This window comes from Lontra canadensis, unplaced genomic scaffold (assembly GCF_010015895.1).
Source record: "Lontra canadensis isolate GAN:19392208 unplaced genomic scaffold, GSC_riverotter_1.0 scaffold28, whole genome shotgun sequence".
NCBI lineage: Eukaryota > Metazoa > Chordata > Mammalia > Carnivora > Mustelidae > Lontra > Lontra canadensis.
In genome coordinates this window covers 21346722-21371029 of record NW_022631022.1, presented here as the reverse complement: position 1 = coordinate 21371029, position 24308 = coordinate 21346722, and the positions used below count along the sequence as shown (strand labels likewise).

At 40.2% G+C, this 24308-nt stretch overlaps 1 protein-coding gene across 4 annotated transcripts in view; it reads right to left on the bottom strand.

Annotated features, from left to right (window-relative positions):
- Positions 1-15961, bottom strand: part of UBE2Q2 (ubiquitin conjugating enzyme E2 Q2) — a 39868-nt gene extending 23907 nt beyond the window's left edge. Inside the window, exons 1-3 of one of the 4 annotated variants that reach the window (XM_032865137.1) lie at positions 15456-15959; positions 5290-5391; positions 1170-1274 (exon numbers count right to left, since the gene is read on the bottom strand). In XM_032865137.1, coding sequence (XP_032721028.1) covers positions 1170-1274; positions 5290-5391; positions 15456-15644 — 396 coding nt within the window. In that variant the 5' untranslated portion in view covers positions 15645-15959. Of the gene's footprint in view, positions 1-1169; positions 1275-5289; positions 5392-15455 lie in introns of all 4 variants that reach the window. The other 3 variants (XM_032865138.1, XM_032865139.1, XM_032865140.1) reach the window with 3 other exon arrangements.
- Positions 15962-24308: the final 8347 nt, after the last annotated feature.

Sequence of the window (24308 nt, the reverse complement as noted above, 5' to 3'; positions counted from 1 at the left end):
ATATATTCAATCTGTCAATCAAATGCAACAGTGAAATATAATAGCAGTTAACATTTACTGGGCATTTACTATAATCCATGCACTGCTCTAAATGACTTATATGTACTAACTCATTTACTCTTCACAGCTCCTCCCCAAATATAGGTACTACTGTTTCCCCCATTTTACAAACAAGAAACTGATGCACACAGTACTTGGGTAATTATCACAAAGTCATACAACTAATAAGCATCAGAACCAAGATTCAAACCTATGGTGGTCTGGTCATATTTTTAGATGTTAGAACTGAGAAAATGTACTATTCCACACTAGGATTTTACATGAGGATGTACTCAGGCAAAATGAGAAAGAGTAAGCAAGAAAGAGGACATGAGATCAGGTAACAACAGATCCACACTAGCAGAGGAGACAAAATCTCAAGGTGACACCTACACAGCCAGTCCAGAGACAACCTGCCAAGACTGGTGCAAAAGAACCACAGGAAGACTACAGAAGAGGCAAGAGCTCACAGAAAAGGGGCAGAACATCACTTTTTAAACTAAGGATTATTATAATAAGGAGGACATTGCAAAACAAAGAATCTACAAGAAACATCACGATAGAAAATGCTACACTACAAAGTCCTAATAATAAACAATGGTTATTCATATGACGAAGTATAATGGTGTTTTAAGATGGGAGAGGGGGGGAAGGTGGGTTGTATAAGAGCTAAATCCTTATTTATAGCACAAAGTCCATAAATTATGCCCTAAATAGGTAAAGCTGGAAATCACAAAGTTAGAGGTGGTGGTGAGCTAGTGGGCACTTCTGCTGCTAAAGGAAGTAACATTTGGGTTAAGCCTTAAGGAACCCAGATAGGCTTAAAAGGAGATGGCATTCCAGGTGAAGGTAAATGAATAAGCAAAGAGAAACAACTGAAGGAACAGTTATGGAAATCAGGAATGTCAACAACAAAAAGGTAGTAGTGGGGAGGGAAGCAGTTGTTTCCCTGTCATAGTAAATACCAGCAGCTCCAAAGAGTAAATAGGTTATTTTTAGTATCTAAAATAAAACAAACAATCCAACAAGACTAACCTCTAAATAAGTTAAGAAGGAAAATCATCCTAGTTTTTACTTTTGCTTGAGACAATTTATTTTAGCTCTTGAACACTAGAGAATTTTTACTTTACCTGACCCGTGGGTATTGGTTGATCTAGCATCTCAACATCCAGGTGCTTAGGAAGGTTATATAATCTGCAGAGTTCACATATCAACCACTTCAATTGCTGACGAAGCTACAAAACACATTTCAGTAAATAAGCATTATGTTAAAGAGCCCTTAGAAGACATGAATAATGCTATGACTACTGTAACCAATCCAGTAGGAAATGAAAAAAGTTTGTTACTGCTCAATTACAGCCTACAGATAAAATAACAGTCTTTAAGAAATATTTTTAGGGGCTGCTAGTATAAGAAAGTCACTATGGCTTGAGTACAATCCCTATAACTAATACCTAGCAGAATGACAACAAAAAGGCTGAGGAAGGAGAGCTCCAGACATTGTCGAATTTTCAGTTGCTAACTCCTTTTCTTAGGAAACTTATGACTTCAGACAAGAATACATTTACATTAATGAGACGACAAAAAAATACAGGCAGTGATGTTACACGAGTTATAAAATTATATATTCCAGTCATTCATTTAAAAGTAAGAGGCAAACGTGGTCTAATAGACATACTCCTGGAATCTAAAAGACCTTGGATACAGCATCTAATTCCCTGAGTTTGAGGGCCCTCATCTGTAAACTAAGGAAATTAAAAACTTCTTATAATGGTAAAGATAAGATGAAACCTGTGAAAAGAGTTGGCACTTGTAGGTTCTTCAGCATCTGCCCAAATTAAAAAAAAAAAAAAAAAAAAAAAGGTGAAAAAAGCACTAAGAAAACTGAAAGGAGTAACTCATTAAGTTCCCATTTTTACATCCAAATTGTTTTGTAAGCATATTTACTTTAAGCAAAGAATCAAGGTAAGTTATGTTCACAAACATGTTTTTTACTGTTGGAAAAAAAAAAGCTGCTTTCAATGTATGTGTTTAGGAATTGTGCTTTCAGAACAATGTTCAATACTTAGTAGACCTTACCCAGAACTAATAAGGTAATTTATTTCACCTGGTCAGGGACAGTTTCCCAGATGTCTCTGATCAGGAAAAGAGATGAAAAAGCAGGTTGCTGAAGGACTAAGAAAACAGAAACAGAATTAGAATGGGTTAAAAAGAAAAGAATAAGACTTTCCAAAGTAGCCAAAAGAACAAGCAGAAATTAGGAAAGCTGAGCAGTAAATCAGGATTAAAAAAATCCTCAAGCTTAAAAGGCACCATGGATCTACCCGTCCAATAAGCTCTGTTTTGTTTCAAGAACATAATGAAGATGACAAATGGTAACCTGGACACAGTCCCAGACACTCCAACCCGTGACAAAGGAAGAGCCATGGGAATGCTGCAGCAGAGGCAGCAAGTGGCAAAGTCAGACCAAGCGACAAGAAAAATAGGGTTGTATAGCTTTCCAGGAATTTCAACTCTACGCTCCCTCTCCCCAAAAAGCATTTAAAGGGTAGAAGAAACTAAGATGGTGGGAAAAGATTTAAGAAATATCTAGAAGGTAGATGGATAGGTATTAGAAACTTACTAGGTCTGGAGAAGGGAGGTGTCAGGAAATAAAGGTATAAAAAAGAACTTTTAGTTCCATAGTTCAGCCATGGGTGACAAGCTTCATTATTTCATCTTGTCCCACTCACAATCACAGAATTACTGAAGAGAAACTGGCGTGCTGGAGCCACAAGGTAGGGAAGGTTAAATTTAGATATAATCATTTTGAACAGCCATGGCACATCCAAGTGATTCCCTGGATCTACAGGATACATAGGTAGATGTATGCATCTGAAACTCAGGAGATATATTTTAGCTAAAGAAACAGATTTAGGAATCCCTGGAATATAAACCATGATTTAAGTAATAGTAGTAAAAGAGATTTTTCAGAGAAAGCATAGAATGAAAAGAGGCAGACCAAGGGACAAGAGCTCAGGGAAGACCAAGATAGGGTTAGGAAGAGATAAAAACAGGAGACAGTAATCCAATGGAAGTTCTCCTAAGATTATTGGTTTCCAGAGGACAAGGACAGGACTTGACTTTTGTACCCATCACTTATTACAGAGCCTGGCATAGAAGCCAGTAAATTAAAAAAATAAAATAAAATAAAATAACAAACTTCTCTCTGTTCTTCTATTAACAGTTTTCTGTAGAGACCCAGAAGGAGAAGGTATGCATTTAAAAAAAAAAAAAAAAAAGATACGGATTTATTTTTTTTAATTTTTACAACACTGTTTGCAAAAGGAGCCAGAATATAAACAATATTCTATGCCTTGCCTTTTCACTTGTGTATCTTAGAAAGTTATATACATTCTTATGAAAAGATTAGTGGCATTCTTTGTAACTACAATGTAATATTCTATCATAAAACTATTCTATACACAGTAGTTTTTATTTAACCTGCTTTTGATTGTAAGGTAGTAAATGTTTGTTTAGGTAGTAAATGTTTGTTAAGTGGAGGAATATTTCAACAAGGGAATAATCACCACTATCAAACTCTTGCAGAGAGGCCAATTTTAGGGTTAAAAAAGGATTCCTTGGATTTGGCAACTAGACATAAAAAATTTAAGTGCAACAATGAAGGTAGGATCCAGATTATAATGAATTAAGTAAAGCAAAGGTGAGGAAATACAACCTATTCTGTCAAGAAATTAGGTGATAGAATAACTGGCAGAGACTATAAGAGTAGAAGGTATTCTGGTTTTCTTCTTTTACGTAAATATGTTAATTTTTAAAAAATAAAATGAGACCCAATTTTATGTCCTATGTCATTTCATTTTAAGAGCATCTTTTGATGAAAAATGTTAGACACTGAAAAATAATCCAGTCAATTCTACTATTACAAAACTTTTACCTTTAGATCTTTTTAGAATTAACCTCCTAAAAGGAGATAGCAGTAAGACGGCCATCTTTTTTAAGAGGGCCATCTTTTCCTGTCCTGTCACTCCTCTGCTAGAAATGTGAATCTGACTACCTTTTTATTTTTACCTCTAACCTTCATGGCTCTCCAGTCCAGCCTCTACTCTAAAAATACTCCTCAAACCGATTGCTTCTGTTGTTAGATTCTAACTTCCCAGATAGTCAGTTCTCCCAATGATATTTATAGAATATTCCACTCTTTCTTTATAGAGTATTTTAACTTATTCTGAATTCTCAATAGCATGACTTTGTTTTTAAACTTCTTTTATCTTTACCTGTCCAGTCCAGTACCAGTACATAATATTTTTATTTAATATCTAATTGGACAAGTCTCTCATTACTTTTTTCAACTTTTTTTTATTATTTACTTTTTAAAACCAACTTTAGCGTCATTTTGTCAAGCTCCAAAAATAAGACTGTTGGGATTAACTGCATTCAATTTATAAACTAACATAACGCTACGAAGATAACAGACATGTTTGTAATATGGAGTCTGCCATCTAGCAATACAGTAGTCAAATCTTTCATTCTAGCTTAATTTTAAAGAAGGATATGAAACTATACAGAATACAACCTCAACTATTTAAACATATTAGAGTCCATGTATTTTACTAGCAAGGGAAAAAATACTGATAGAAAAGAACTACCATGTCAATAGTGGTTATATCAGGCAGAAATATTATTTCCCTTTATTTTACTAAGTACTCTCACAGTAGTTGCTTATTTTTATCATCAAAGAAAAAGATTTCTAAAATTTTTTTATAAAATGGAAAGTTATACTTCTTCATATATTAAAAAAACAAACAAAAAAAACACATTTTCTTTGTATACTTATGGTTAGTTATTACTGCAGTTACAGACTTGTGAGAGAGAGAAACCCACAAGCATTGATGTCATTCTAGCATTATTTCCCCTCACATCCACCTCAGTCTTTTTTTCTTTTTCTATCTTCAACCTTGGCTAGTGTTCCCTACTAAAAATGTCTGGTAGGTTTAAAGTGAGAATTCATTGAAAAGAGACCACCTAACTCCTCATCTAAATTAAGGTTTAGCATATGGGGAATAAAAAAAGATAAATCAGGTAGTACAGAATTCGGCAAAAAACAGACAAAACTGGTCTTGAGCTCCTTTAAGATTATCAAATAATCATTAATCAGGCTTTTCTATATCATATTACCTCTCAACACTTACGTTCTACATACAGTGTTCTTTAGGGGGGAAAAAATAGTAGGTTGGGTTATTTTCTCACCGAATTGTTGTTCTTAGTATCTTCTAGACGTTCCAGCACTGATGTCAGATTTGGGTCATCAGAGTCCACAAACCATATTGGTGAAGAAGATGGATAAGATTCCTGTTACAGAGACACCTATGTTAAACATATTTACATATAGACTAATCTGGAAATGCAAGTTAACATACCATCAAATGACATGATGACAACGGATTTAAGTAAAATATATCAGGGTGAAGAAAAGCAACCCATTAAAATCTAGGCATGGAGAAAAGTTGTTTTTTATTTTCTGGATTTTTTTTTTAAACAGTTGTATGGTGTAATTTTGCCTGCTCCATGTTACATAATTTATACATTTAAAAATCAAGCAAAAAAAAAAATTAGTTTACCCAATAAGTAGTAGCATTTAAAATAGAAGAGAAACACTGCAAAAGTTAGGTTTTATCACAAGCTGGAAAAAAAAAAAAAAATGGTGCTCAAGTACCAGGAAAGATGAGCTTCCTTCCTTTACAAAGAAGGGTCAATCATGGCCTGGATAAATCCCTCAAAAATAAAAGCAAAAAAATTAAAACAACCACCTCACAACCTTGAAGTATAATTTATAAATTTAAGCCATACTACTTTTGCCTTTTAATATAATAAAGCTACATTTCTAAACTTTATCTAGATGAGATCTACCTCAATTTTTAAAGGTGAAGCAAAGGAGTATAATCTAGGCATATATTTTTAAATCCTTACAAATACTAAAATGATTTTTTAAAAATCTTCTTACTCCCTATACTCCCTATTCTAAGTAATTACAGAAGTTACTTTGAGATTTTTCTCCATTAGAAAATTGCCCCCCGCAAAATCAATCCCATTAAATTTTGCCTTTTTCCTAATAATTTCCAACCCTTCTCAGATTGTAGGGAGGGATGTAGTTTCTAAAGGAATAGATTCCTTAACTGAGATTAGGATTATTCCTTCAATATCTCTGGTGTTAGAAGTCAGAACAAACAGCCATATAGTGACCATATGGTATATACAGGTTTCACTCACCACAGAAGCTGGGCTTTGGAAAGAGGCATCCTCCTTGTACAGCCACTATCTGCGTGCTACAGCTCAGGGGTCAATAATGTTCCTGAACACTGTGATGGGCAACCTCTAAAATGGTCCCAAGCATCCTAACCTGGTATTCACTGCCTTGTATAATTCTCTCCCCAGACTCACTTCTAACAGACAATAATACAGTCAATGATGGAATGTGACTCCTAAGATTAGGTTACAAAAAGATAACTTCTAGGGGCCCATGGGTGGCTCAGTGGTTTTAAAGCCTCTGCCTTCGGCTCAGGTCATGATCCCAGGGTCCTGGGATGGAGTCTCACATCGGGCTCTCTGCTCAGCACGGAGCCTGCTCCCCCCCTCCCCCACCTCTCTGCCTACTTGTGATCTGTCAAACAAATAAATAAAATCTTTAAAAAAAAAAAAAGATAAGAACTTCTTTGTTGCTCACCCTCTCCTGCTCTTTCATTCATCTTACCCCCACCCCCTCATTGAAGCCATCTCCCTATGGAGAAGCCCACAGCTACATGGCAAGAGATGGAGAGAGGCCTCTGACCACCTGCCACCCTCAGACAGAAGGCCTGTAATACCAAAACTACACAAATAAGAATGGAGGAAGATTCTCTCCCAGTCTCACTTTTTGATGACTGTAGCACTAGTCAACATCTTTACTGCCTGGTGAGAGTCTCAGAGCCAAGGAACCCTGGTAAGCCATGCACAGATTCCTGACCAACAGAAACTGTGAGATAATGTTGCTGTTCTAAGCTACTACATTTGTTATAGAGCAATATACAACTAATTCAAACCCCATAAAATACTAGTATTTTATTCCGTCGCAAAAGGAGTACTCTCAAGAAATGCTATAGTTACATATTTTTAAAAGTAAAATTACATGTGTTGATTTTTAAAGGTTAACAGAAAAAAGCCTTACATGCTTTACTATTAATAGACATTTACTCTCTACTGTTTTCTATTATAGATTAGGAAAAAGTCATTATTATTATATACTAGCTGCCAAATAATTAGGTTCTGGTTATGGAAAAACAATTTTGAAGAAACACAGTATTAAAGAAGCATTGCTTTGAGAACTATAATCTCAATTACAAAATAGCTGAAGCCAAAGAAACTGTCTTTGAAGCACTTCACCAAATGTTTTTTAAAGAACAACAACAATTAAAAAAAATGAAAACTGTACTGAAGGACATCATTAGGTCTATTCAATAATGGTTTATTTTGTAGTCTCATTCCTCTACTTTTCAGTGTGTCCCAAACCTATTCACAGACTAAAAGAAAAACTATCTTCAAAATCAATCCTGTTCTTAAGGAAAACTATTTATCGAGTATTGCATTTTCTTCTTCAAATTCTTCAGCCTAGTTTGAGAACATACCATCTAGACCCTAGTTCCAAAAAAAAAAAAAAAAAAAAACCAAACAATGGAACTAGAGGGTATTATGCTTAGCGAAATGAGTCAATCGGAGAAAGACAACTATCACATGATCTCCCTGATATGAGGAAGTAGAGATGCAACGTGGGGGGTTTGAGGGGTAGGAAAAGAATAAATGGAACAAGATGGGATCGAGAGGGAGACAAACCATAAGACTCTTAATGTCACAAAACAAACTGAGGGGGGCACGAGGGAGGGGGTTAGGGAGAGGGTGGTGGGGTTATAGACATTGGGGAAAACTCAACACCCAAAGAACAAAAAATCCAATCAAGAAATGGTCAGAAGACATAAACAGACATTTCTGCAAAGAAGACATCCAGATGGCCAACAGACACATGAAAAAGTGTTCCACATCACTCGGCATCAGGGAAATACAAATCAAAACCACAATGAGATACCATCTCACACCAGTCAGAATGGCTAAAATTAACAAGTCAGAAACGACAGATGCTGGCAAGGATGCAGAGAAAGGGGAACCCTCCTACACTGTTGGTGGGAATGCAAGCTGGTGCAGCCACTCTGGAAAACAGCATGGAATTTCCTCAAAAAGTTGAAAACAGAGCTATCCTACGACCCAGCAATTGCACTACTGGGTATTTACCATAAATATTTAAATGTAGTGATCTAAAGGGGCACGTGCACCTAAATGTTTACAGCAGCAATGTCCACAGTAACCAAATTATGGAAAGAATCTAGATGTCCATCAACAGATGAATGGATAAAGATGTGGTATATATATATATATATATATATACACACACACACAATGGAATACTATGCAGCCATCAAAAGAAATGAAATCTTGCCATTTGCAACGATGTGGATGGAACTAGAGGGTATTGTACTGAGCAAAATAAGTCAATCAGAGAAAGACAACTATCATATGATCTCTCGGATATGAGGAATTTGAGAGGGAGGGTTGAGGGGTGGACATGGGGGGGTAGGGAAGGAAAAAAATGAAACGATGGGATTGGGAGTGAGACAAACAATAAAAGACTCTTAATCTCACAAAACTGCGGATTGCTGTGGGGTTGGAGGGGTAGAGATAGGGTGGTTGGGTTATAGACAATGGGGAGGGTATGTGCTATTCCGAGTGCTGTGAAATGTGTAAGCCTGATGATTCACAGACCTGTACCCCTGGGGCAAATAATACATTATATGTTAATAAAATTAATTTTAAAAAAAAAGCTCCTTGGCCCTTAGCACACTTTTGGGGGGGGGGGGATTTATTTTACAGGGGTCAAGGGGCAGAGAGAGAGAGAGAGAATCAGTTTTAAGCAGACCCTATGCTGAGCGTGGGCTCAATCTCACACACTGAGATCAGGGCCTGAGCTGAAACTAAGAGTCAGATGCTTAAGCAACTGGGTCACCCAGGTGCCCCTCACTTTTAAACAGTATAAAAGTTTTGACTCCAAAAGTTTTAGAATAGCTGCCTTCTCTACACCTTCCATAGCCCAACCCAGAATGTCTTCCTTGGAAGAAACATCCCTTCACCATTGTATATTAACCTACGTGGTTCCATTGGAGCTAGCTTCCCTAATTCCTTCCCATCTTTCTAGCTCTCTCCCTTGACCCAAACCTTGGTCACAGGTCTCTATGAGCCCATTCCACTCCCGGTGATTAGCTGTCTGATGGGCTCAGCCAGAGAAATCTAGGTCTTCTCTGTGACTAAAATTCTCCTTCTGGGAGCTCCCAAGTCATAAGGCCAGCCTGGGGTGGTCAGTTATTTTTCTTGCCAAAACAGAGAGGGTTTATGTAAACAAATTGTTTTCTAGAGGGTGACAGATATTTGTATTTCTGCCATGACTGTGAGAACACCCATTTCACTGCACACGTGCTAACATTTTTACCAATCTGTTCAATAAAAGCTTTTACCTGGAAGAAAAAAAGTTCCTATACAATGTAAATCGTTATAGCTCCAGAAACCAATTCATCACTAAGAACGGGAGGCCATCATGGGACGCCTGGGTGGCTCAGTTGGTTGGACCACTGCTTCCGGCTCAGGTCATGATCCCGGAGTCCCGGGATTGAGTCCCACATAGGGCTCCCAGCTCCACGGGAAGTCTGCTTCTCCCTCTGACCTTCTCCTCGCTCATGCTCTCTCTCACTGCCTCTCTTTCAAATAAATAAATAAAATCTTTAAAAAAAAAAAAAAAAAGGGAGGCCATCACTTCTAGGAAAGTTTCAAAGGACATTACCTATATGCATAAGGATTTAGCTCTAGTTGTTAGTGTCCAAAGGATTATTTAAAATTAAAAAAAAAAAGTCTTATTCAGAAATAACTTTGTGTCTATTTTCTACACAAATCCACTAAGAAACCAATGTGTGGCTCTGTATCAAGCACCAGTCAGCAGAACTGCCTACCAGAATGCTGTCTCTACTATTTTTCCAAATAATAGAACATAGTCATCTCCAAGGACTTCATCACTGTATGAATACAGATGCATGTAACATTTTTGTTCAAGGTTCAGAAATATAACAGTTGTAATTCTTCCAGAGTGTTGTTCAGTAAATGTGGAGAGGAAAATGAGACCGAGAGAATCTAAATGCTCTGACATTCATTCAGGCATTCATTCATTCATTTTAAGATTTACTTGTTGTTAGAGAGCGGTCATGCAGGCACCCAGGTGTGAGATGCAGAAGGATCAAAGAGAGAGAATCTTCAAACAGACTCCCCGCTGAGTGCAGAGCTTAACTGGCTGAGCCACCCAGGAGCCCCTAAATGTTCTGACATTGGGGTAAAAAAAAAAAAAGCTACCAAAAGAGACTGCTCCCCGCTAATCATTTTGCAAGTAAACAACTAAGTAACATTATCAGACCCCACAGAAGCAGAATGAAAAATCAAAACATCCTTCTAGTTAAACTAAGGCAGAGAAAATAAAGGTGCCGAAAAAGATTCAAACCACCTGATCTGCAGAAACCAATGGGCAGTTTCCTTGATTCTTTGTCTTTCGGAATAATTTTTTAGAAAGAGAACACAGAACACTGTTACAATGGCTTTGGTAAAGGGGACTCTGCTTCATTACTCTGGCTCTCCAGTAATGCTTTACATTTGGCAATGACTGTTTCAATTCCCAGCCCTCAACTAGCTGACATTTATCTAATACTATCTTTTTCAGGTCTCAGGAAGTTTAAAAAACTCCACAGTTACTAACACCTACACCATTCATAAAATGGAAACCTAAGTCTCCTCTTCATTTACCCGTTCTTTCAAGGATGGGCATAAAAATGGGGGTAGAGGAGGATAGATAGATAATAACTAGGAATTTTACTCTATGTTACAAATTGGTCAGATGAATGAAAACAATGATTCCTCCAGCCTGAAAGGACCACTGAAGTGCTTAACATGACAGCTCTGCTATTTCCAAATGATTCTCCGGGTGTTCAGTTTGGAAAGGTAATCTGTCCCAGGAAGGCAGAAAAGGTCTCGGGCTCTTTAACCAAGTTGGTTCATGATTTCCATTGTATAACCTTGGTGGGGCTACTGTTTATTCAATGTCAAGACTAGTGACATGAAAAATTAAGAAATTAACAGCACTGATTTATTTCTCAGGAAAAGCTGTTAGAAAGCATTTCTATTCTATATTCAGCCACAAATGACACCATCAATTTCATATTTGTAGAGAACATTATTATTTTAAAGAGCTTTCCTTTAAAAGCTTTCATGCAGGACAAAAAGTATTATCGACTTTATAGAAAAACACAGCAGAAAAAGTGATTTGCTTAAAGTCCCAACTACCAAGTATAGTATAAACCCTTTTCTCTCACCTAAGCTCAGAGCTCTAACATTTATTATTCTGGCTGTTGGTGGTGAGGTGGGGAGGGGAAAGGGGACTCCGATAATGACCAAGAGAAATTTAATTAGCAAAATAAAAAAAATGTGCTACCACAAGTAGCCTGGCAAATAGCCACTCATGCAAAAGAGTATTGGTTTATGTTACACAAACAATAAAATTAGTACAAAATTGTATCTGTTTACCCAGCTAATTTACATGAGGTGGGTTGGGGGGTGATTGTTCACTCTGAAATACGGATTGCCTACCAAGAATTGCCAGATGTCAAGAAGTACATATAAGGAGAAATGAAGTTGCCAAGTTATGTTAAATATTTCAAAAGGACTAAAAGAATTCCATATAGTAGCTCCCAATAAGGCCACACAGGTTACTAAAACAAGCTGTTTTGCCTTCAGGTGTGAGCATAACTGAATATTAGCAGTAACTGGCAATTAGATCTGTTTGCATGACACTCCTTCATATCATGAGTTCACACAAAACAAATAGTAAAAGACTCCTTCTTGAGGTTGAAAATAGCATTCTGTCCCTTCATAGTTAAGATTCAGATAAATTTATATAACAGAAAAAGATTTAGCTCAATTCCCCTGGCCTAAAGAGTAAAACGTCTGTTCTGGTTTCTCCTTCTTAAAATGGTCTTTCATATAAAGTCAAATTACATATTTCCTACCCAGTGACTTGTTAAATATTTAAAATATTTCTTGATGTTTCCTCTGCACTTTTGACAAACTCTTGGCAGTTAACTTACGCAATAGTTAAGATTTTCGTTCATACAGAATACAGCTAAAATAGAAAAAATATTTACTGAGTATTTACTGAATGGAAGATGAAAAGCATGATTAGAGACTATGCTCCCCTGCCATCATAAAAAAAAGGCTTTAAAAAAAAAAGTCTAAAACTATTATAATAGAACATAAGGACAAATAACCAAAGCAGTAAATAGTAAAGATTATAGAAGGGAGGAAGGGGAAATAAATACCAGCAGGAACTGAATAAGACTTCCTAGAAGAGCCTTGAGGGTTGGTCAGACATGGAAAGACAGACTGGGGTGGGGTAAGGGGCACATTCCATATGGGAAAAACAGATTCAGATATCTGAAAGAAAAAGGGGGTACAGTATCTTTAGAAGATTATTCAGAAACTGGCATGCATGAGTGTAACGAAACAATTCATGAGGTGCCCTTTACTCAAATGTTAAACTGTGTTAAGTATGCTTCTTGGTGAGCAATGGAAAAGACCTGGCCTGGCATGTAGAAGAGCTCAATAAATATCTGGGAATAAGGAAATAAGAGGAAAAATTAAAGAACAGATCAAACATTATTTTTTTTTAAACCTTTTAAAGATTTTTTTTTTTTTTATGTATTTATTTGACAGACAGCGATCACAAGTATGCAGGGAGGCAGGCAGAGAGAGAGGAGGAAGCAGGCTCTCCACAGAGCAGAGAGCCCGACGCGGGGCTCGATCCCAGGACCCCGGGATCATGACCTGTTCAACCCACTGAGCCACCCAGGCGCCGCTAGAGATTAGCAATTCACAAACACAAGAGACAGGAAATCCAACACCGTTTCTTCTTTGCACTTTTCCCACTAAGAAAATGGAATCAACACAAGCAAGCCATGTAGATTTTATCAAAACACCTACCTATGCTTAAAGAGTCTTATCTTTTAGAGATACTCATGGAAATAGTTATAGTGACAGGTCAGGAACCAGCTTGGAAACACTGAGGTGGGGTACAGATGAAATAAGATGGGCCAAAAGTTGATTGTTGTTGAGGCTGACTACATGGAGGTTCTCCACACTATTCGCCTTTTGTATAGGTTTGATATTTTCCCATAAAAAATTAATACACATTCATATACACGGAGTATCCACCATGATAATTACCTTCTGATAATACCTGTCATAACTTTGAGGAGTTTCTACTGTAATACCATTATACTAGTCTCTACCACATCCTCCTTTTACTGGGTGTCTCTAATTCATTCCTTGCTTCACTTCCTAATCCAGGTCTTCCCACAGTATTCTGTGTGTAGCTGACTCCTATTGGCCTCCTATACAGATCTCAATGGGGACTCTGCTGGCATTTGAAGTGGGTAATTCTTTGTTCTGGCAGACTGCCACGACCCTACAGCACCTGACATAACCAAAACCAGACATACATATATTTCCTAATATCACACACTGTAGAGAATTAACCCTAGTGCTAGATGGCAAACACATTTTTCCAACTTACCTCAGTAATTTAGTAGCTCCCCACAGCCTACCAGTTCAGTACTCTATTATGCAAACCACCCCTTCCTTTTCCTGGCCATACCCCAATTTCTACCAGAACAATCACCATGCAGGCCAATCTCCTGCATACTCACTACCACTTCCTGTTTCCTATTCTTGGGAAAATCTTCTCTTTACCAGCCTATATCCTCAAAATTTGTCTTCTCCTAAACAAACCACATTTTCTCAAGCAGTGGTGTCTTTTCTGGATAGAGTTTCCTCTGCCTGAAATGTGCTTCCACTCCCAAGATTCTACTCACCTGTGAAAGCCCAACTCCAATGTCAGCCTCCCACCAAAGCCTTCTCTGAAGCACCACCCAACCACCAAACTCAAAATTAACTCCTCTCTTTGGCTTTCATAATGACGCCACAGAACTTGATAACCTTTGGTAATATGAAACTCTTCCCCCAAGATTTAGTTCTGAAGACAGGGACTACTCTGGCCAGTTCTGCAAAACCAGTGCCTAAAACAGAACACTTAGATGTTCAATAAATGACTTCTCTCCTCAGTACAATGCTAGTACTTTTTTTTCCCTAAAAATACACAACTGCTCCCCCAGATATTCTGGAAATTATTTTAATGTCAATTATTGTAACTTCAACCCCTTTCCAAACTCTCGGGTACCAGATCAGGAACACTTTTGGCACTTGAGTATCCCACTGACTTAACCAGAAGGAGTCAAAGACACCACACTTTTGGTTTGAAGGGAACAAAAAACTACTACCTAGACTCCTGCTGTAAGAAGTTTATTCCGCAGTCTGGAACAATACCCTAGGTCAACTTCACCTCATGAATGGTTTCATCATACAAATTTATGAAAAAACTAAACACTTGGATTACCTTACCAAGCCCCGGGTTTCTAACGAGCTTCCAATTGAAAGAGTGAGCTTTTACACTGCCTTTTTGGTTTTGTGACATAAATTAATCTTTCTGGTCTGAAGCCCCGGGCAAATATCTCCTTGGGGTGCAGATAATTTTAAGGGCTCACACACAAGAGTGGCTGTGGAAGCAAACACCTATATCACCACCTGCCCACACACGTTCAAAGCGCCTTTCAGAAACACGTTCGCGCGGAGCCAAGGCCAGCAAGGAGGGATAATTCAAACAGCACCAGAGGCTGCATTCTAAACTTTTTCAGTATCAGTTTTCCCTTAAACACAAATTTAAAAACAACTGGGTGAATAAGCAAGAGGAAGGAAACCTCACTGAAGAGTAAGGCGTTAAAACTTGAGGGCCTTCCCCATTCCCAGCCGGGGTTCCCAAGCCAGAGTCGACATGCCTCGCCGCGGCCGGGGGCAGGCCAGCTGTGGGCAGCCATGGCGACCTAGCAAGGGAAAGGGCCGCCACAGTCTCCCACACCGAAAGCCGGAGAAGGCGGCTGAGAGGGCCAGCAGCCCCAAACCCAGCCCCACGGGAAGAGTGGAGAAAGGCACCGCCTGCCTCCTCCCACCCAAACCTCGCGCTTGCAAGGCTGGGCCTGGGCAGGGCCCCATGCCCGGGAAAGGGGCGGATCCGCCCCGCCCGGGGCCCCGGGAGCCAAAGGGGCCCCTACCGGACCGATTCCCTTTTGTCCCAGGACTCGGGCGCCCCTTTCAGCCCCCGTCTGGCTTCGAGGGTCTGAGGCCGGGCGCCTCACCGTGATGTTGCAGTGGAGTGTAAGCGGCGGAGACGGCGAGTGCGGGCTGCCGGGCGGTGCCGGAGGCGGCAGCAGGAACTGGCAATGCAGCTCGTCCAGCTTCCAGCTGACGATGCGGAATCGCTCGTGGTTCTTGTCGAAGATGGACGCTAGGAACTTCAACTCGGCCTTGAGCCCTGACACGGACATCTTCCCCTCATCTCCGGCAGGAGGGGTGCGAAAGGGGAGCTGGGCCCAGAGCCGCCGTCACGGCCGCTACCGCCCCACAGGGCCGGCTTGGGGCCGCACTCTCGCGGCTCCGCCTCTCCCCGCCGCCGAGGCCCGCGTCGTATCGCGGCTGAAAAATGGCTAGGGGCACTGAGGCCTCGGCGGGCGGCTGGGCGGCGGCCTGGGCGGCGGCGGGGACGTCTGCTGCTCTCTTTGTAACCGACTCCGCGGGCAGGAGACCACGGCCCCACGGCTTAAAAGGGCAACAGCGACGCCGCCCCCGCTACAGCCTGGGAAAGGGCTGCCCCACCCCGCCCCCATCCCCTCCCCGCCCCGATCCCCTCCCCGCCCCGGCGCGCCCCGCGCGCCCCGCGCGCCCAGGTTCCGGCGCGTGCACGCGGCCTGTGCGCGGGCCCGCCTGGCCGCCCCCTCCTCGCCTTGACCCAGCCCTCTTCCGCCCCGCCCATCTGCTTCTTTCCTCTGGCCCTCGGACCCGAGGCTCCGGGCGCTTGGCGCCTGGAGACTGATCACCTGGAGGATCAGGAGACCCCCTGCGCGCCTCCGCCTCCAAGTCTGGGAGCTGGCCACGTGCGCGGCCTATCGCGCCGGCCACGTCGGCGCGCCTGCGGACGCCGGCCAGCCCCTGGGGGCGGCTCCTCTGCTGGGCTCTGAGCTAGCCACCCACTCACCTGACCCGGGCGGCGCCCTAATGGGAGGCGGCAGACAGCTGGCAGCGCTTTGGACGCAAATCGGCTCACTTACTTTCATCTTCGCTACTCTAACCCCGTACCTAGCCACCAGTTCACTAGCATGGGTTCTCTTCCCTTCCTGCCTTGAGCTTTTGTCCCGTTTCCCAAGCTTAAGGAAATCCTCTCCACCTCCCGTGGAGGCAGGACTATTTTCAGTAAAGTCTTAGCTCAAATGTCATCTCAGAGAGGTCCTCCCAGACCACCCAATCTAAAATAGCCAACCAGTCACCCTATATCGCATAATCCTATGTTAAATTTCACTCAGCACCTATCACTGTCTGATATTTTTCTTATTTGTTCATTGTCTCTGCCCAAGACAAACGTCTGAGTTATTCAGAGTTGTTTCCCCAGCATCTAGAACGAGGCCTTTTGAAGATACCCAGTGTTATTGAATGGATGCTCCTATCAGGAAGGCCCCGCTTTTTATACAACCTGTGGCACATCGCTTAATAACATTTCAACAAAGGGCTCTGCATTTTCCTTTTGCACTGGTCTTGATTGGAGGTATTGGACTCTCTCTGCCTCTATGTCTCCTGCTTCAAGATCTACAAGTGGTTCCTGATCTACTGGTCCTTAGATGACCTAATATAGAACAACAGGGGGAGCTATTAGGTCCACTGAATGAGGAATATTTTTAAATTTTTTTCATTTACTTCTGAGAAATTGTATCATAGTGCTTCTTAACCTTTAAGGAAGTCACAGACCTTCCTGAGAATTTAATAAAAGCCATGATCGTTTTCCCGGGAAAACACCTCTGCATATAAAGTGATGTATTTATGGGGATTCATGGTCCTGGCACTAGAGATAGCATTATGAATTGGGACTGAGAGGCGAAGGGGTTCCAGGTTCCAGGCCTGAGTTCCAAGTCAGAAATAACTAGGGCAGTATACTGGCATTATGGTGGGTTAAACACTGGAGTGGCCTGCTGCTTGCTTTTTCCATCAGCCACCCGTACTCTTGGGACCCTAACAGGCATGGTAGTCATGGATAAGGATTTCAGACAAAGGGGAACAACCTGTTCAGAACCTATATGACTTTGAGAAGTAAAATGCCCTGAGCGTGTTATTTAATCTAAGCTTCTTTTGTTTATCTCTAAATTGCTATGAGTAAATAAAGAGCTTTATAAGTTGCAGATGCTTTTACTAGTTTTATCAGAAATAAATATTTAAATATCAAATTCACAATCATTTTTTAAACTTCTTTTTAAAAAGACCTTATTTACTTATTTGACAGAGAGAGCATGCACACAAATGGGGAGGGGCAGGCAGAGGGAGAGAGAGAAACAGTCTCCCTGCTGAAGAGAGATCCTGATGTGGGACTCCATCCCAGGACCTTGGGATCATGACCTGAGCCGGAGGCAGACGCATAACCGACTGAGCCACCAAGTTGCCCCTCAAACTCATTTTTTGAGCATCTGCTGTGTGTCAAGCCATAAGAGAGCTAGTCAGAAATAGAATCTGAATTCAAAAAGTTTAAGATCTAGCACTGGAAATAAAACATTGCTCCAGAGAACAGAAGACTGTGACTTACAATGGCTTGGACAATAAGGAAATGTATTGCTTCATAAAGTAAGAAGTTCAGGGGCACCTGGGTGGCTCAGCGGGTTAAAGCCTCTACCTTCAGCTTGGGTCATGATCCCAGGGTCCTGGGATCGAGACCCACATCAGGCTCTCTGCTCAGCAGGGATCCTGCTTCCTCCTCTCTCTGCCTGCCTCTCTGCCTACTTGTGATCTCTTTCTGTCAAATATATAAAAAATCTTCTAAAAAAATGTTTTAAAAAAAAGAGTGGAAGTCTCCAGAAAGGCAGAGCAGGTTCAGTACGAAAGAAGGAGTGGGAGAAATCACAACTTGTATGGAAGAATTTTTTTTAAGAATTTTTAATTTCAAGGACTTCAACATGGATTAACTCTCAGTGATAGCATATTTCATGCTATTCTGTCCCAACATATACTGCAGGGCTGCTTTCAAATGTCATCTCTTTTATCTACCTTTTCTAATCCCCAAATTAAATTTAATATCTCTTTTTCTCCAATTTCCCAGTATCTCATTCTGTCCCAGCACTTACTTTTTGGTTTCACCTTGACTCTAACCACCTGGTTTCATCTTTGTCTCCTCTACTAGATTATAAACTTGTCTAATCATCTTCATATCCATAACACATAGTGCAGTCCCTGGGACATAGAAACTACCCAATAAGTGATCACTGAGCAGACATAGCCTGTGAGAAGTGAAATCCATGAAATGTCTTCAGTTCAAGACACGTAAACGAGAAAAGTGATAGAGTTTCACTGAAATCTCAGGGAATCTATGAAGACATCTCCCTGTCTGAATTGTGCACACATCAGCATGTGGTCACATAGGCCCAGACAACCACAGAACTCCCCACAAGACACAGGATATGGAGCTCATCCCTGTTAAAATGAACAAGTGACTCATTATTCTGCTGCAGCCAACTCAGTGAGAAACTGTTCTAAGCTAAAATTTTCACAAGTTTGGACCCTGGCTTATAGTAAAACTACCTTTGATTTTAACTTCATTCCTAACACCCATCATTTCCCTCTTGCTTGTATAGTAAGGGGCTTTCAGACTAAGTTGCAAATATACTGCATATGAATGTGATTCTGGGGAGAAGGTCTAAAGCAGCACTGTCTAGTAAAACTTTCTTCAATGATGGAAAGTTTGATCCTTTTCCTGTCCAATAGAGTAACCACTAGCCATGTGTGGCCACTGAGTACTTGAAAAGTGCTTAATGTGACTGAGGAACTGGATTTTAATTTTATTTCATTGTAACTAACTTAAATTTAAAGAGCCACATGTGGCTAATGGCTACCATATTGGACATCACACTGCTAGATAACTATAATAACACATATAGCTCAGTATAGCACTTTTAAAAACATGTCATCCCTACACCTTGAGAACAATGACCATCTGTTACTATTATATCTTCAGTGCCTGACACAGACTTAGTGCTTAATAAATGTTTGTTGAATGAATGACTGGAAGGCCAAATTTCATATTTTCTCTGAACTTAGGTTTTACATTTCTAAAATAAAAAAGATGTACACTTAGATTTCTTCTAGCTCAAAAAAAAAAAACGACTCTCGTAAGGAAATATTCATTCATACAACAAATACCTATTGAGCACTTACTGTGTGCCAAGTAACTTCATCACTGTAGCAATTTTAGGAAACTGTCATTTTACTGCCCAAAAAACTGACTTTCAGAGAAGGGAAATAATTTGTCTGAGCTCATGTAGCCAATAACTGACAATGTCAGAATTTGAACTCTGGTCTGTATAGCTGTTTCTATATAAACAGCTTTTCTTTTTTTGCTTCTATATAAATTAGAAATGTAAATATTTTAGATAATATAAATGACTTAGCACTGAGAGCACAGGGTGGCACAGAAACTACACTGGATTAAAATACAGACCTTCCTTTTAGGTCTGTATTTCATTCTACAGGTAGATTCTTGATTCCTCAGGATTCCCCTCATTCTACAGGTAGATTCTTGATTCCTGGGTAAAAGATGCCAACTCTTTAAGAACACCTGGGTTATTGAGAAGGAGCGGGTGCTGTTCAGCCCTCCTGACCTGGATGAAACTGACAAAGGGGGGCAGGAAAGAAATCAGCCTGGAATTTACCATAATGAATACCCAGAAGCCTTTGAGTATTATCTTCCCTCTGTCACTAGCATAGGAAAGCTTCAAATAGAAAAATTTCCTCCTCAGGAGATAAACCATAAGAGACTTAATCTCAGGAAATAAACTGAGGGTTGCTGGAGTGGAGGGAAGGTGAAAAGGATGGGGTGGCTGGGTGATGGACATTGGGGAGAGTATGTGCTATGGTGAGCTCTGTGAATTGTGAATTGTGACTGATGAGTCACAGACCTGTACCTCTGAAGCAACTAATACATTGTATATTAATAAAAAATAATTTAAAAAAAGAAAAAAAATTTCCTCCTCATGCCGTCTACAGTCACATTCCTACAAAATGTTCTTTTAGAATATTTAAGGTTGATGGGTAAGAACATTTTTCTAGATGTAAGCATAACATACTTTTGACCCAGTAATTTCAAATATCAGCATTTATTCTAAAGAACTAATTAAACATGGGGCACCTGGATGGGTCGGTGGGTTAAGCCTCTGCCTTTGGCTCAGATCGTGATCCCAGGGTCCTGGGATCAAGGCCCACATAGGGCTCTCTGCTCAGCAGGGAGCCTGCTTCCCCCTGTCTCTCTCTATGCCTGCCTCTCTGCCTACTTGTGATCTCTCCCTCTCTCTGTCAAATAAAAAATAAAATCTTAAAAAAGAGAAAAGACAAAATAATCTTATTTTTAAAAAATGAACTAATTAAGCATGTATATCAAGACTTAGTTACCAAAACTGAAGGAATATAACTAAAAACATCATACATTGATAAGACAATCAGAGAAATCTAAACATTAAATATTTGATGATACTATAGAATTATTACTTAATTTTTTAGGTGTTACAATAACATTATTATTATTTATTACAATGTTATTACAATAACATTATTATTTATTTTTTAAATGAGCATCTTTACCTTTTAGAGCTATTTATTGATGAAATAAAGAACAAAGACTTGATTAAAATATTTATTCCACCTCTTTCATAGTAGTAAAAGACAAGAAAGAACCAAGAGTCTTAGAACTGGATATGCTGTAAGGTTGGTATATCCACACAATGGAATAACATGCTGTCATCAAAATGAAGTTGTATACAGATATGGAAGGACACACCAAAATGCTAACAATTATCATATCTTGGTGATGACTTTTCAAACAACTTCAATTTTCTTACTGCTTACTTATATTTTCTGAAATATTTTCATTGAACATGTTATTTATGTAATGAAATCATTTTAAATTAATTTACTGATATTTAAGGTAGAGAGAGGTAAGTCAGAGAAGGATTTTGCAAAGAAATTTTAAAGGGCCAGTGACTATGTGGTTGCTGTTCTTTTGATCACAAAAAGACACCTGGCATAGAGGCAGCTCAGAAGGTGACACAAACAATCAATTTAACTGACACTTTTGTTTTATCCTCCTTTAGATGAATTCCTCCTCCCCAGACCAAGGTGATTGAAAGCTTTTTATGCCTTAAGTGCTTGCTGTCAGGTCTTTGAGTGAGCCTTTAGTCCTTCCTACAGAGTAACTTCTGCGTGAATTGAGACCTCACTGCCCACAGTCCAGTGCTTCAAGCAATGCTATTTCCAGAAGGAATTTATGGAAACACAGATTTGATTCTATGTTTGGGTTTTCTGTAATCAATTATACTAGGACTTGGCATCACCCAAATGCCTAGAATCTATAGTTGTTTTCTTGGTTACAATTAGGTGCATTTTGCAAGATGAAAAATTAAGTAGCAACAAGCACAGTCTTTCAAGAACTGATGGGCCAAGGAGACAAGGCCCCAACTCACTCAGGACAGGTATAATTTTAACATTTACAAACATGTTTCTCCTGCTGAAAGCCCTGGGCTCCACACAGGGATGATGAAAAGGAAACCTGGGAGGAGAATGAGTGTTTGTGGTAGAAAACCAGAGGAGTGGTCAGGAGATCTGGAAGCCAGTTCTGGCTTCCCTGGTTACTCTCCATGGAACATTTGGTCAGTCATGTACCCTGTGTCTGGGGTTCTTTATGTGTTTGACAAGATTCATAGTTTTGTTATTCAAACACTTACTTAGTTTCAACTTTGTGCAAGACAGTTTGCTAGCTCTAGAGGAATAAAGTGTCAAGGAACTTTTACTCCTGAAAGCAGTACAAACAGGAACATGGCAAAAGACGAGTGTGAGAATAGGATGGTAAAAACTGTTTTTTTGGTGGTTGTGGTGGGGGTGGGGGATGGGAGGGATGAGCCAGAAAGAGAGAAATATTTCGTCTTGATTGAGGAACTGATTTGTTTTCTAATTTTTTTTTTAAGATTTTACTCATTTATTTCAGAAAGAGAGAGACAGAGACAGCAAGAGAGAGCACGATTGGGAAGCAGGGAGAAGGGAGAAGCAGGCTCCCCAATGAGCAGGGAGCCTAACTACCTGGGGCTCAATCCAGGACCCAGGACCCAGGACCCAGGACCCAGGACCCCAAGATCATAACCTGGGCTGAAGGTAGACGCTCAACCAACTGAGAGACCCAGGCCTCCCTATTTTCTACTTTCTAAATATAAAAGTTACATTATTTAGCTTCCCTCTAGATTTCTAGGAAGTCCAGAGCTGGTCTTGGGTTCTCCCAGAAGTAAACTCTGAGGCAAAGATTCCAGTGCAGGCAATTCGTTTTGAAGGGGATCCCAGGAAGTGCTAATAGAGGATTGGGGCAATAAGACATGGAAGAAAAACAGGTTACCATGTGGGGAACTGTAGCACTACCCCCTCCAGGTTAGTCTGGGAACATTATAGAGTATGCCTCAAAGTTATCCCAACTAGGGGAGAGGAAGCTGGTGTATCTATTCACCAGCTCCTCATTCATTATTGGTTATGGGCTGCTTCTGGAGGTGTTCACTCCAGCACATCCAGCTTACATTGTGAGCAGCAGAACACACTCCACGACAGAGGGTTACAAATGCTTGCAGGTTTCTTATTTTTGGATATTCATGTTCCCTCTGTGGCAGATTATTAGCTGTCCTACCACCCTAACCCCAATTCATTCCCCTCTTTCAAAATAAGAGTTTTATTTGGACATACAGTCACCTAACTAGAGACCACCTTTCCAACTTTCCTCCCAGATAAGTGTGGCCAAATAACCTGGTGATGGGCAACGGGGTGTGCCAAGAAGAAACATCCTTCCAAGATGCCACTTCCAAGTCTTACTCTTAAAAGGATGGGACAGGTACTCTACTACTTCCCCGCCCCCACTTCCCATTTCCCTCTAGTGGGGATGCTGAGATCAGGGCATCCAGCTTGGACTCAGTGATAGACTCAGCTATCACTGAGTCCAAGCCACAAGACACTGAGCCACTCTTCCAGCTCTTGAATGTATCTTCTATTACATAAGACAGAAATAAAGTTTCTGGTTTAAACATTGTATTTTGGTGTCTCTTTGCTTTATCAGCTTAGCCTGTATCTTAAACAATACACTCCCTCCCTCTTAAGACTTTTTTTTTATTTTTCCTTTTTAGTCTTATTTTGTAACTTTTATTGGATTATGTCATTTTGTATGATTCCTTACATATTTCCTGCAAAGGAGCAAGCAATTTAAAAAATGAAGAACCATCAAACCCTGTTTTCGATATTTGCCCTATTCATTGCTGCAATCATGACTTAAATCCTCTCTCTATATTTGGGAAGTTTATGTCAAATGCAAATATAGCTAGATATTAAATGGATTTTATTAAGTAACTGCTGACAGCAGGGGAAAATACTGAGCTCCACTCCTATTTGTGCAGAGACGACTGGGCATTTTAAAGGGAGAATAAAGTAACAGGAAGAGGGAGAGAGCAAGGGACTCCTGAAAAATTATAAAGGTTGTTCAGCATAAACGTAATTAGACCAGCTGTGTCTCTTGGCTGGCAATTGTGGAAGTTAGGATTCTCTTCTCCCGCATAGGCTGGGAGACAGAGGCTCTATCCCTCCTAATGATGACTTTTTAAAGGAATGAAAGACACTTCTGAATTGTAAGAGATACACATGCATCTTGAAGGGACAGAGGAAGAATTTACAATTGCAAGTCTTTTAATAAATCCTCTAGGAAAGGGAGATCAGAGACCCTCATCTGTTGGCTAGTATAGACAGTAAACTCCTTTGACAGCCCTAAGCTTTTCCAGACAGGAACTCAAGAGGGGACTGGGTTGTCCCAGAGATGCAGCCATAGACTGTTGAAGCCATGTAAAATTTTGGTCAACTCTCTTAGTGCAGGGGATTGAATGTGTGTTTGT